The sequence below is a fragment of the Podarcis tiliguerta genome (genome assembly GCF_965153285.1).
Source record: "Podarcis tiliguerta genome assembly, chromosome: 8".
Classification (NCBI taxonomy): domain Eukaryota; kingdom Metazoa; phylum Chordata; class Lepidosauria; order Squamata; family Lacertidae; genus Podarcis; species Podarcis tiliguerta.
Window position 1 is genome coordinate 57418650 of NC_139541.1, and position 12411 is coordinate 57431060.

The window sequence follows — 12411 nt, forward strand, 5'->3', positions numbered from 1 at the left end:
AAGCTTAGCAAAGGGTGGGCTTTCTTATGCTCTGGCGGTGGATACTTTTCAATGAGGAATGCAGCTTATCAGTGCTTAAATAAATATGTAAATGACACTGTGCCTGACAAATGTTGCATGCAATGGTTTAAGAAGACATATATATCATAGCAGATGTCAGCATGTCAGTGAGCTGTACAGACCGTAATAGTGAATCGCAAAGACTCCTCCATTGGCCACATCGCTGTAGAATTTTAGGAGGACCTGGTTGGAAGAGCTTTGGGTGGCTTTCTTAGCAGAGTTTCCTGTAAAAACACCCAGTTGTGGGGCTGTCTGCTGAGGACCATCCCTAAAGAGAAAGAAGAAAGATGAATGAAAAAAACAAGTGCACGGCAACTGCATGGGTTAAAGTGAGAAAGTTGTGCATCAGAGGCTGGCTCCCTGTGCCTCCCACCCAAAAGTTCCAGATGTCTTATTTATTGCAGCTTTAAATGACTATCAGCAGGATTAGGGCCTTCTAAGAGGATATGGGAAGTGTAACTGTGCAGGGTCACAATAATGCAGGCTTCCTGTCCTTTTCCTCCTTCCATGCCTCTAGAGCAGATTTGGGGAGGGCATGGAGTTTGTGCAGGGTGTGGGTTTCCACTGCACAAGCAGAAATCCTTGTGTTGATGAAACACATCAACCATGGTTTTGACTCTTCCACACTCATGTGACCTCTACTCAAGTTGAACTACCATTGTTGGGCTTTCTCAGTCCGCATGTCCTTACCAGACGGTGATGAAGTCATTATATGGCTCTGTTTGCAGCAAGGTGAAGTTGAGGTAGATGCCATATCCAGCTGACACCGTAAGAAGCCACGTGCAGTCCTGGGAACTGGGATACTGATTGGGAAATCCTGGAGAGTAGATAGTGCCATTGTGTGCAGTGATGTTTCCTCCACAAGGAACTGCATGTTGATTGACAGGAAAGAGAAAAAAGAAGTCTAGTAAATTCCTGCATAGCAGCAGGTTGGATGAAACAACTGCCAGGGGCCCTTCCAACTCTACAAATAACCTTCCAAATCAGGAGTGGCCTGATTTTGGTACGGCATGACCTACCTTTTCTCTCCATGAACTTTCAACTCATTAGTCAGGATCACATCTAATAAGAATGGTCATATTCAAAAACTTTGCCTCTTGCCCTGTGGCTGACTTACTGAAGCAAAGTGATCAAAAGAGCAACTAGGAAGGGATTGTATAATGGGATATATTAGACCTTGAGAGGAACCACAGTAAAAAAGGGGATGCAAGACAGATTCCATTTCAGTGCTGTCACTATTGTTATTGGGCTTCATTGTATCTGTCTTCTAATGAATAAGAAGGGAGAACATTAAACCTTGTTAAAGGGATGTCTCGGAATATCCCTATATTTAGGGATAGTTCACCACCCCAGGTACGACACTCCAACTTTACAGGGGAGGTATGGTCATCCCAGAGGCTGAGGGTAACAAAGTCCCTGTGCTGTTCCTTGAAGTTCCTTAATCAAAAGATTGTCCAAAGGATGTGTTGCTCATAAAACCAACAAGTTAGCAGCGTTTTGGAATCATGGCAGTCACCCACGCTGGGTGGTTGAGAAGCGAGTGCTGACAAGCCATCCCCGAATCCATGGGGTTTGACTGCTGGAAAGCCATCTCTCAGCAAGTGGAGCAGCAAGGAGTTAGTCATTAAACTTACTCCAGCACAGCAAGATGGATGTCAAAGGCACAAAGCAAGAAGATGATCAAAGCCCCGTTCCTTCCACCTTATTTATACTGCTGCTTGGCTCCTAGTTCTGCTCAGACTTTGATGGCTGATTGAATGTGAAAAGGCAAAAGCTCACTTAGAACAATAAAACTCCACTCTAATCATCCTAATGGAGGTGGGGGTGTCCAAAAGGAGAAGAAGGGAGAGAGATCAAGAAGGAAAGGCTGCCTTCATAAGGGAGAGGGGAAGGGTTCAGCAGTCGTATCTCGGGGAAAAAAATCATGGCTTGTTTCAGATGTAATGTGAAATGAGGTCAGCTCAAGGCATTTTGCTGCCCAAGGGCCAGATCAAGATGGTGCCCACTCCATGTCATGTAGAGAAGCCAATTGGGATGGCAGATGAATATTGCTTCTACACTGGTGACTGGAAAGCCAATTTCTACCACACCTGAAAGCAGTAGGTTAGCTTAGGGGATCAAGGGAACACAAAATTTCACCCTCTAATACTTTACCAACCACTGCCCCCCTCCCAGCATCTGCCACCTGACTCTGCCTAATGGTAGGGCCAAACTTGATGCTAAACCATAGCTTAGTGTTACGTGTATGAGCAGAAGCAAGCCTTACGCTTGTGTTTTCTCTGTTCCTCTCACCTCTACAGTATGGCCACAAGAAGAAGATTGGAAGGATCCACTTCCTGTTTTAAGATAACCAGCATTTTTGGTTTTGCTCAAATGGGGTGAAACTCTGGTTAGTTGAAACTCTGGTTTGTAACAGGAGATGGGATCATAAACCATGGTATGACCCAGCTTGTTTCTACAAACCAGAGTTTAAACCAACCAGTTTCCCCACACTTTGAACATCAGTCAGGACGGCTATATTTTGTGTCCTGCTTCTGGGCTTTCCATAGGTGTCTAGTTAGCCAGTGTGAGGATTGGATGTTGGGCTAGATAGTCCTCTAGCCTGATCCAGCAGGGCTCTCCTTGTAATCAAATACTGAGATAAAACGTTGGTGGCAAAGGGGGAGAGACATATCTTTCTTCCTTTGTGCCCACTCAAGGAATTTCCTTTTTTAAAATTGGGTTTTATAAACAAGAATAATGTTATACAAATAAGTATACCAAGTTTTCTCATGTCATATGTATATCACAAAAATAGCATAAGAAATGTGGAAAAATACCTGCAACATATGTTTCAATATTAGTGGTCAATGTATGGGTTCTTGGTTTATGAATTGGTTTAAACAATTAGGAAGAAGAAGAAGAAGAAAAGGGGGGAAGAGGGGGACAGGAGTGGTGGGTGTGGTGGTGTGGTTATGCTTCTATTATTCTACTTAGTGTTTTCCTTTTTTTGGGAAGTGACTCAATTAAGCCATACCTTCACACCTGGGCAATGGGTGGTCCCAGTTTCTATTGGTTCCATGTTGACAGGTCAATACCGAGTGGCCAATGAGCTGATAGCCGGGGAGACACTCAAAGGAGATGGACTGGCCCACACTGTAACCGGCTCCTCTCACAATGCCATTGGCAAAGGGCTCGGGGTCAGGACATTCCTGTAGCTCATAAGCTGGGAATCAAATGAGACAAGAGTTGACATATTTTAAGTTAAGCATTTATTAGCATGGCTTCATAAGAAGCATCCAGGACACAAGCAACTCGGGGACACACAGTCTATTTTGCAGGGTCTCTGGTGTCCGGGATGCTGAAGGTTCACCTTCCCCTTACAATGGCTCTGTAGCTCACTAAGATCACTAGAATAAACCTTGCCAATAATGCAGTGAACTGTTGAGTGTCTGAAGACAGTAAGTCATCCATGGTAGAATGTACCCTCTCTGAATGCCTTCCTCACCCCACTGTCCCATTCCACCCCTGGCATTCCCCTGGAATGTCCTTTATTGGAGACTTGCCTCAACTGAGCTGGGATGGAGGACTTACACCAGCATATCTCTGGTGAGCTTGGATGGGGGACATCAGTTGGCATAGCCCTGGTTGAATAGCTGGTTCAGTAAAAGATCCACTTATTACAAACTCCACTCATCCTGGAAGATCTTAGGTTTGGACTGCAACCTAAGTCCCTTTTCAAGACCCACCTTTTCTCTTTGGTTTAAATATCCTGGTCTCACTCCCAATCAAATCCATGCCTTAGGACATATAACTGCATAGGCTCACATATATCTCCCCCTTGTTATCTTTTCCCCTTCCTCTCTACTCCCCTGTTTTCTCTCCCAGTGTCAAAAAATTAGTTTGCAGTCTCTTTGGGGTGTGCGTGGGTGCTTCTGTTTGGGGTAGAGGCTCTTTAGAAAGGAGCAACAATAATTCTTAAAACTTGTAGACAGACACCAAAGCTTTCTGTGCTTCTAATTAGAACCAGAATAAGAGCAGCAGGAAAAAGCCTGGACAAAAGACCACTGGGACAGAGTATTCCTCTGATGCAACAATTATGAGGTCTCCAAGCATCTAAGAAATTCAGGTCAGGTTAAAACCCCAGGCAGAGTGCAGAAGCCCTCCAGGAAAACACATTGTGAATTAACTTGTCTGTGTCGGCAGGGGGAACAGGCCCTGGCTATTAGGATTAAGCCAGGCTACTGTGTAACCCTTTTATAGTTGCTTGGATTAAAGCCTCGAGAAATGACTTCAAAATTAGAGAAGTGGCTCTCGCATTCTGAGCACTCTTTCCATGAGCCTCAAGGGCAATCTGGCTGCATCATCCACAGCTTCATTGGCTCCCTCCTCCTTACCTTGGTATTCTACCTTAAAGCCAGGCTTGTTCTGTGAGTGGTCGCTGTGGAAATACATGGTGGTTTCATGGGATGTGGAAAGGAGGGAGCCTGGGAGGTCACTCCCGCTAAACCGGCTGATGATGTTGCTGGTGTCATACGGCCCATTACGGATTTCAACAAAGTCATGGTTAGGCTCGGTGGAAAAGTTCAAAAATTGGAGGTGGGCACCTGTATGACAAGGGGAAAGAGGGAGAAAGGAGGTATATTCCAGGGTCCCAGCCAGAAAGTGGACTGTGGCTCAACTAGGAGTGCAGGCCACTCTCATGTTCAGATGTGCCCAACTTTAAGATCATTTCCACATTAATTTGCAATGGTTATTTTTTAAATATGCATAAAAATTCACATTTAAATACTTATTTTCAAGTGCCCTTCAATACACATTTTTAATGTATTTCAGTACTTTTTTGAAATAAGGACTGTGTCATGACATTCAGAAAAGTAACAAAAATTCAACAGATAGCTATGTCCAGATCTGCATGTTAGTATGGGAAGTGCAGTTTAGATCAGCTCACTTCGGAAAGATTTGCAAAGATCAACTATCCCTGGGCTCAACAAAACTGTATATAATTTGGCTGTAATCCCCAAAACATACCCAGCTCCTTCAACAGTTCCTCATAAGGTTTGGTTTCCAGACCCTTAGTCATATTGGTTGCCCTCCTCTGCACACATTCCAACCTGTCAATATCCTTTCTTAAATTGTGGTGTCCAGAACTGGACACAGTAGTCCAGGTGTGGTCTGACCAAGGCAGAATGGAGTGGTCCTATTACTTCCCTTGAACCAGACACTATACTTCTGTGGATGCAGCCTAGAATAGCATTAGCTTTTTTTTTTGCTGCCGCATCATACTGTTGACTCATGTTAAGCTTGTGGTCCACCAAGACCCCTAGATCCTTTTCACATGTACTACCGGCAAGCCAGGTGTCCCCCATCTTATATTTGTGCAGCTGCTTCCTCCTGCCTAACTGCAGAACCTTGCATTTGTCCCTATTGAAATTCATTTTGTTAGCTTGTGCCCAGTTCTCCAATCCGTTAAAGTCATTTTGAATCCCGATTCTGTCTTCTGCAGCATAAGCTACCCCTCCCAGTTTGGTGTCATTTGCAAATGTGATGAGTGTAATGGAAGAACAGTTAAAAATATAGGCACAAGTCCAAAAGGTTTATGGTTAAAAGAGTGAAAAGGGAAGCACTGTCAGAGAACATTATCATCTTGGATCCTGGGAACCAGATGTTTCTGGAGAGGCTGCCTTTCTGATGATTGCTCTCCCTCAAGTCTGGGCAGTCTGTCATTGAGGGAAGCCACTAGACCAGGAAGCCACTTGGCCAAACTTGGCCCTCCAGCTGTTTTTGGACTACAACTCCCATCATCCCTAGCTAACAGGACCCTGTGGTCAGGGATAATGGGGACTGTAGTCCCAAAACAGCTGGAGACCCAAGTTTGGCCAACACTGCACTAGACTCTTACTTTGAACTTCCATAATTTTTTCCTGCTTCCCATCTGTTGCATCCTTTGAATAAAGATTACTGGAGTTCCCTCAGCATTTGGAGTTGGGTCCAGGGATGTGCTCATATTGGTGCTCATATTGTAGATAGCTAATTATAAGAAACTTTTGCATCCAACTAAAAATGTTCTTATTTTTACCACAATTTGTCACCTATTACACATGTGCACCTCTTTACCCTGGCCTTTTGACAGCTGAGATATATGCTTCGTACACTACCTTTATTCTCTTCCTTTTATTTGTAGTTTTGGTGTTGTATTAACTATTGGTTTTATTGATTTTAAATTGTACCATGGTTTCCTTCAACCTGCCCTGGGACCTTACGGTAAATAACAGCCACAAAATCCTAAGAATAAAATAAATAAGTAAACAGACACATTAAAAAAAATACAACATTCATTAAAAAAATGGTTAAGTTTGGCCAAATTTGGCTAACTGATCATGAGTTTTTTGTTTTGTTTCTAAAAAGTTGATTTATATGGGACAAAGGCATGCCCTGCCCTTAGAGCGGATTTGATTTTCTCTAGCTTCAGAGATCATGACATGTAAATTATAACACATAAGAGCCACTACATTTTTAAAAGAAACCCTCAAGGAAGGGAGGACAGTTTCTAAGAATGAGGTGTGTGTTTGGGGGGGGGTGTAAAGCAGCCTTCATCAACCTGGTTTCCCCAGATGTTTTAGACTACACAGCCTATCAGCCAGCACAGTGCTGGCTGAGGCTGATGGGAGCTGTAGTCCAAAACATCTGGGGGAAACCAGTCTGGCAAAGGTTGTGTTTAAGCCATCAAGTTCTACATAATGCAGAAGAAAGAAGGTAGAGGAGTCCTGAGCTGATATAATGGACTGCACCATTTCAAACTATAGGTGGAGAATTCCAATTCTGGATGCTTCCCTGCATAAGAAATTTAATAGATTCAGATAGGGCAGACTGGGTTAGAATGGTTAGAATGATTTCTCCATATCATTATGATTTCCTTCTATTACTTAATTTATTCATTTTTTAAATTGCACAGCGGTTGCTTACACAGGGTTTTTATATAAAAGGATGAGCATTTAAAAATGGCACCCCCAACTTGCTGTCTTAAGTGGTACAACCCATTCTACAACTTCAGACTATGGCTTATCTCCACTTACTTTCTTCTGCTTTTTCCAGGCATGGCCTGTGTTTGAAATCTCCATGTCTGAGCACCCCCCCTTTTTTTTTTGCTCCAGAGCTTTCCCCATTAAAACCCATAGACATTTGCTCTGATTAAGTGCTAAAGAGCAGATTTTCATAGGGAAAGTTCTGGGGCAACATCCCCCCCCCAAAAAAAAACCCTTAGTCATGGTGCTTTTAAGCAGGGACCTGTGCCTTGAAAGAGTGGTGGAAAAGGTCAGCTTGGATAAGCCCTGTGTAGACAAGACCTAAACTTGTTCAACCTGAGGTCAGCCTAACAACAGTAAGTGCAAATAGGTTTATTCATTAGGCTTTTGATGAGATGCGAACAGCACAGGGCACTCTCTTACCAAACCCCACCGGAAGGGATATCCTCCACGTACAGTCGCTGTTGCTAGGATAGTTTCCTGGGAAGCCGGGACTCAGAATTACACCTTCCATCTCTTCCATGGTCCCACCACACTGAGCTGTTAGATAAGCAAGAAGAAGGTGGCCAGGAACAAATATCTGCATTTTGGAAAGCTGTTTATCTGTTTGCAAAACCCTTGGACACATCTTAAGACACTGTAACATAATTTTGCATGATGGTTCCTGAGATCAAGGAGCAGGTTTTCATATATTTTTGGGTACAACTGGATGCCATTTGGAATCAAGATGGCAGACTGAACCTTTTAAAACAGCGCTGATTTTAACCACCAATTCCAAAAGTACACTATTTCGTTTCTTGGAATCCCCAGCAACACCAGGCTGAAGGCTGCCACTTAAAAATAAACCTATTACAATATTGTTTGTCCTTTATCCTGAGGACACAGGCAAAGGGATCACAGCTCAGCAGTGGAACACGTGCTTTGTGTGAAGAATGTTCTCAGGAACAATCCCAAACATCTCCATTTCAAATTATTTTCTTCTTCACCTTACTTCAGACTAGTGTAAAAACCAGCCCTCTGAGAGAATATATGGCATAATGCCCCTACCCTCCCAATTTCACTACTGATTTTTGGGAGGTGGGTAATTTCGGGAGATTTAGCTCCACCACCATAACCCTTCTCACCTGAACCGCAGAGTCCAGTTTTCATTTCCCAAACCTAAATTCAGGGCTCTCTCTGTTCCTAATTCCTCTATATTCATTCACCTATGAAAGTCTCCGCAAATCCTCTTGGGTCCCCCCCCCTTGCACAGTCTAAAATAGAACATGGAGGCCTGTGCTTTTAATCTATGCTGACACTGACAACACAGATTTCCCTCCATTTAATGGCTCATTATATGTATTTCTTTTCTGCTGACTTTGCTAGTCTCTAACTCCCCACCCTCTTGATGTCTACTTAAATGGAACTCCTCCTCAATTATTAAAAAAGGATAACATCTGGATTAAAGAAGAAGAAGAAGAAACAGCCAGTCGAGCTTGTAGAGACTCATGAACATTTCACCAAAGCTTGATCGCTTCTGCCTTTCTAAGTGTGGCATAAAAAATATTTGAAAAACCTCCAATCTAGTTTCTCTGCTATGAAATGGTGTGTGCTTTTGTGTGTGTAGCTGTCAAAGGCAATTTCTCATTCGGGATCTGCAGCTAACAGATTGAGATTCAAATGCATATTTATGCACCAAATTAAGCATCCTGATTTTCAAAAGGAGCAATGAAAGACAAACTCTCGTGGGAAAATGGGCTTCTGATTTCAGCTGTTATAAAGCCGAATTGCCTAACTCAATTACATTGCAGACCAATATTCTAGTTTGCAATATTGTTTTGCAGACCATCGGACCTTCTTACATTGTGGTTTTGCAAATGGGAACCTACTTATCAGGCTTTTGGTTTAAAACTCTGATCCTTCTGCACCCCAGTGCAGCTGTGCTGAAAGGGAAGGTTGAATGGGGAAAAGAGCTTATGACCCTTTATTCTCCCCAGTGGTCCTGAGAAAACCATTCCTCCGAAGCTGCTATTTACATTAGGAGGAAATTCTGCATTCAGCCTGAGAAGTGCTGTGGAAAAGGCTTAGCAAGTGTCTGCCAGCTGATTGGTGGTACCTGCAAACAATATTTCAGCTCAGACCTGTGATATATGATGACAGGCATAGAGCAGTGTGTGTGGCTTGGCCAAAACAGGGAGGCCTGGTGAGCCTAACTGGACCAAAGGGCCAGAGGTCCCTCAACACTATAACAGAATCAACAAACAGAACAGCTTATCAGTTCAGGTTCACCCAAGGGATCCCTTAAGCAGCCAGGACATCACCAAGCTCCCTTTAAATGAAATGAAAACAAATAGTAAATAGTGAGGAGGCTACAAGGGTGTCCCTCCAGGATGTCACGGTCTTAAAATAAATTTCATGGTGGACTTTTCCTACCGATGCAAAGTGGAGGAGGGTAATTCCAGCGCCGGACAGTCCCTGGCATGCAGGAAATGTGAGAATGTCCCTGAATCAAGGAAGGAAAGCAGACTATGAGATGGTGGGATAGAGGAAGAACTGAAAAAAGTCCTAATGAGAAGTGAGAGTACCAAAGCAAGTTTATATTTTGCACCACTGAAACAAAAAAAGATATATACACAGACTTGAATCCTAAATTAAGTTAATTTACATGGTTGTTGTTTTTTTAAAAAAATCACATATTTATAAATTGTACAAAACCACATTAAAGACCAAAACAATATATACACAAAAATACACTGGACAGCTAAAAGGGTGGTTAAATAATCTAGATCGATTTCTTTCTCAAAAATAAAATTTAGTTGTCAGATTAATCTGCAATTTCCTAATCTGTGTCATATAATCTATCACATAAGAAGAGCCTGCTGGCTCATCTAGTCCAGCATCCCATTCTCACAACAGCCTGCGGGAAGCCCTCAAACAGGAACCGAGTGCAAACAGGACCTGAGCATGTTGCCTCTGTTAGTGGAGGTAGAACATAACCATTGTGGTTAGTAGCCATTGATAACCTTGCCATTCATGAATTGGTCTAATCATCTTTTAAAGCCATCTAGGTTGGTGGCCGTCACTGCTACCTGTAGGCATTAATTCCACAGTTTAACTATGCACTGAATGAAGAAGTCAGTTCTCAGGTATGGAAGCTGATCTGAGGAACAAGTTACATATGTTTACTAGAAGATCAGCAATTTCACATTTGAGTTGTTTGAGAACTCTCAAGTGGATGCCATCCAGACCCGGCAATTTGTCAGTTTTTGTTTTGTCTATTAGGCCTAGAACTTCATCAGCCTTCCTTAGACCCCCCAAATCCTTCTTAAAGTATCGTGTTACTTAACCCCATCTATTCATTAACTCACTATATATTTCACTGTCTTTAAGGAATACTGCTAATTTCATTATAATTCATTATATTCGTCTGTTTCCAGATTTGCCCAACTACATCAAACCATTGGTTTATGGGTACTTTCCCATGATCTGGCATATAAAACTCTGCCCATAGTTATAGTATATAATATTTGAGTGAAATACATTGTCTTAATCTCAAGAGGTACATCAGAGCATCTAATGGAACATTAGATTGGAATATTTATTTAATCAAGCTGATTACTACAGCCCAGGACACTCATGCTTTATAACATTCAAACCAAAGCTGAGGTCACTTCATATAAGAATTTTCAATGCTCAAATGCCTTAACCATCCTGTTTTCCCCTGAATCTGTCACAGGGATGTATCTCTTTCAATCAGCTCTGTCAACTCACACATGGGCAGCTCACATATGCACAGTTTTCACTGCAAAGTGAAACACTTCACAGACTCAATAACACTCAGTACCTGGAGTGCATAGCCTGGCTCACACTGAAAGGAGACAACATCATTCACCAAATATCGCTCCCCGATCTTCAGACCACTGCTGGGGACAGTGGGTTCTGGGCAGCTGGAGAGGCCTACAGCTGCAAGAAAGCAAGAAGAGGTGAATAGGGGTGGCTGGTGTGTGTGTGTGTGTGTACAAATCAGGATGTAGATTGGGGCAGGGTGGGGAACCTCTGGCCTTATCAGTCCCAGCATGAGTCTCAATTTGGCCCATGAGGCCATTTCCCTCAAATCACACCAACCTGACGACAGAGATCTAGCTGCCACTGAAGAAACTGTGCTTTGCTTCATGCATTGGTCTGAGAAGTGCACATTCGATAGGTCTGCATTAAATGCACAAATTTCTCCTCCATCCCTACTGGCACACAGCTGATTAATCAGCTAAGTCTAGAGTGGTGCTGCTCATAAGAACCTAAGGACTGGCAGCTGGATCAAGCCAGCGGCCCATCTAGTCCAGCATCCTGTTCTCACAGCAGCCAACCAGATGCCTGTGGGAACGTTTCAAGCAGCAGCAGCTATTACATTTTACAAACTAGACACACTAACTGCATTGATGTGGTAGCGTTGTGTCCAGTTTGGCCCTAAAAAGAACTCCCCCACCAGGTATAAGTGAAGTGGGCCTCCAATTCTAAAGCACCACCAGATGTACTAAGCCTGTACACATTCCGTATGGAACTGTGTGTATAATGTCTGTTGTTGATCTCTGTTTGGTGAATGAAAAGTAACAGAACGCTGCTCTCTTTTCTGAAAGTGACCTCTCCCATGGGACTCCCTCCAGCGGTTGGCACTGGCACTTTACTTTTCAGCCACTATGACGGGCGCAGCAGCCCAGTCCAGCTGCTCTGCTGTTCTCAGCCAGACGTTTGGCTGTGAAGGTAGCAGCTGAGTTGCAGGACTTAACGCCTCTGTGATCAATGGTGCATCAGCCAGGGAACTGGCAAGAGCATCAAAGCCTTATAGAGTTGTGCTGTCTGCACCAGGTGATTTGTGCACCACTTGTTAGCTGCATTGTGTTGCTGGTTTGTGTTACATTTTTGGAATCTTGAAATTTTCCTGTTGACCACTTTGAAATCCATTTTATTGCTTCTTCTTTTGGATCAAGGGTGGTTTATGCATGCCTTAAAACGCATAAAGAAGCATGTGCATGAAACACATTCCCTGCCATCTCCAGCTAACAAGCCACATCTCTCATTCCTGCCTGGAGCACCTCAGAAATAAACCATCGCAGGAATCAAAGAAGAATGCCCCCAATTTTAATTCAGAAATATTAGAAATAGACTACTCTTATGCAATGGCCATCCTAGTTTCCACCCAATGCTCTTCTCTGGTTTCTGAGCATTCCTCAGTCACCACCTGCATATCCCCCAGCCCCTTTCTTCAGTCATGAGATCTGGAAGCTTGGCATTATTTTAACTTTTAAACACTGAAGTTTCAAATTATATTAAATTCCACATCATATACCCTTTTTGCATGATCACTGTGACA

General features: G+C 43.1%; 1 protein-coding gene across 11 annotated transcripts in view; it reads right to left on the reverse strand.

Annotated features, from left to right (window-relative positions):
* Positions 1 to 12411, reverse strand: part of CSMD2 (CUB and Sushi multiple domains 2) — a 481761-nt gene that overhangs the window by 60648 nt on the left and 408702 nt on the right. For all 11 annotated transcript variants that reach the window (XM_083453238.1, XM_083453235.1, XM_083453239.1 and 8 more), the window contains 7 exons: positions 10888 to 11006; positions 9477 to 9546; positions 7488 to 7604; positions 4437 to 4646; positions 3077 to 3265; positions 751 to 928; positions 183 to 328 (listed from right to left, as the gene is read on the reverse strand). In XM_083453238.1, the coding sequence (XP_083309364.1) occupies positions 183 to 328; positions 751 to 928; positions 3077 to 3265; positions 4437 to 4646; positions 7488 to 7604; positions 9477 to 9546; positions 10888 to 11006 (1029 nt within the window). The remainder of the gene's footprint in view (positions 1 to 182; positions 329 to 750; positions 929 to 3076; positions 3266 to 4436; positions 4647 to 7487; positions 7605 to 9476; positions 9547 to 10887; positions 11007 to 12411) is intronic.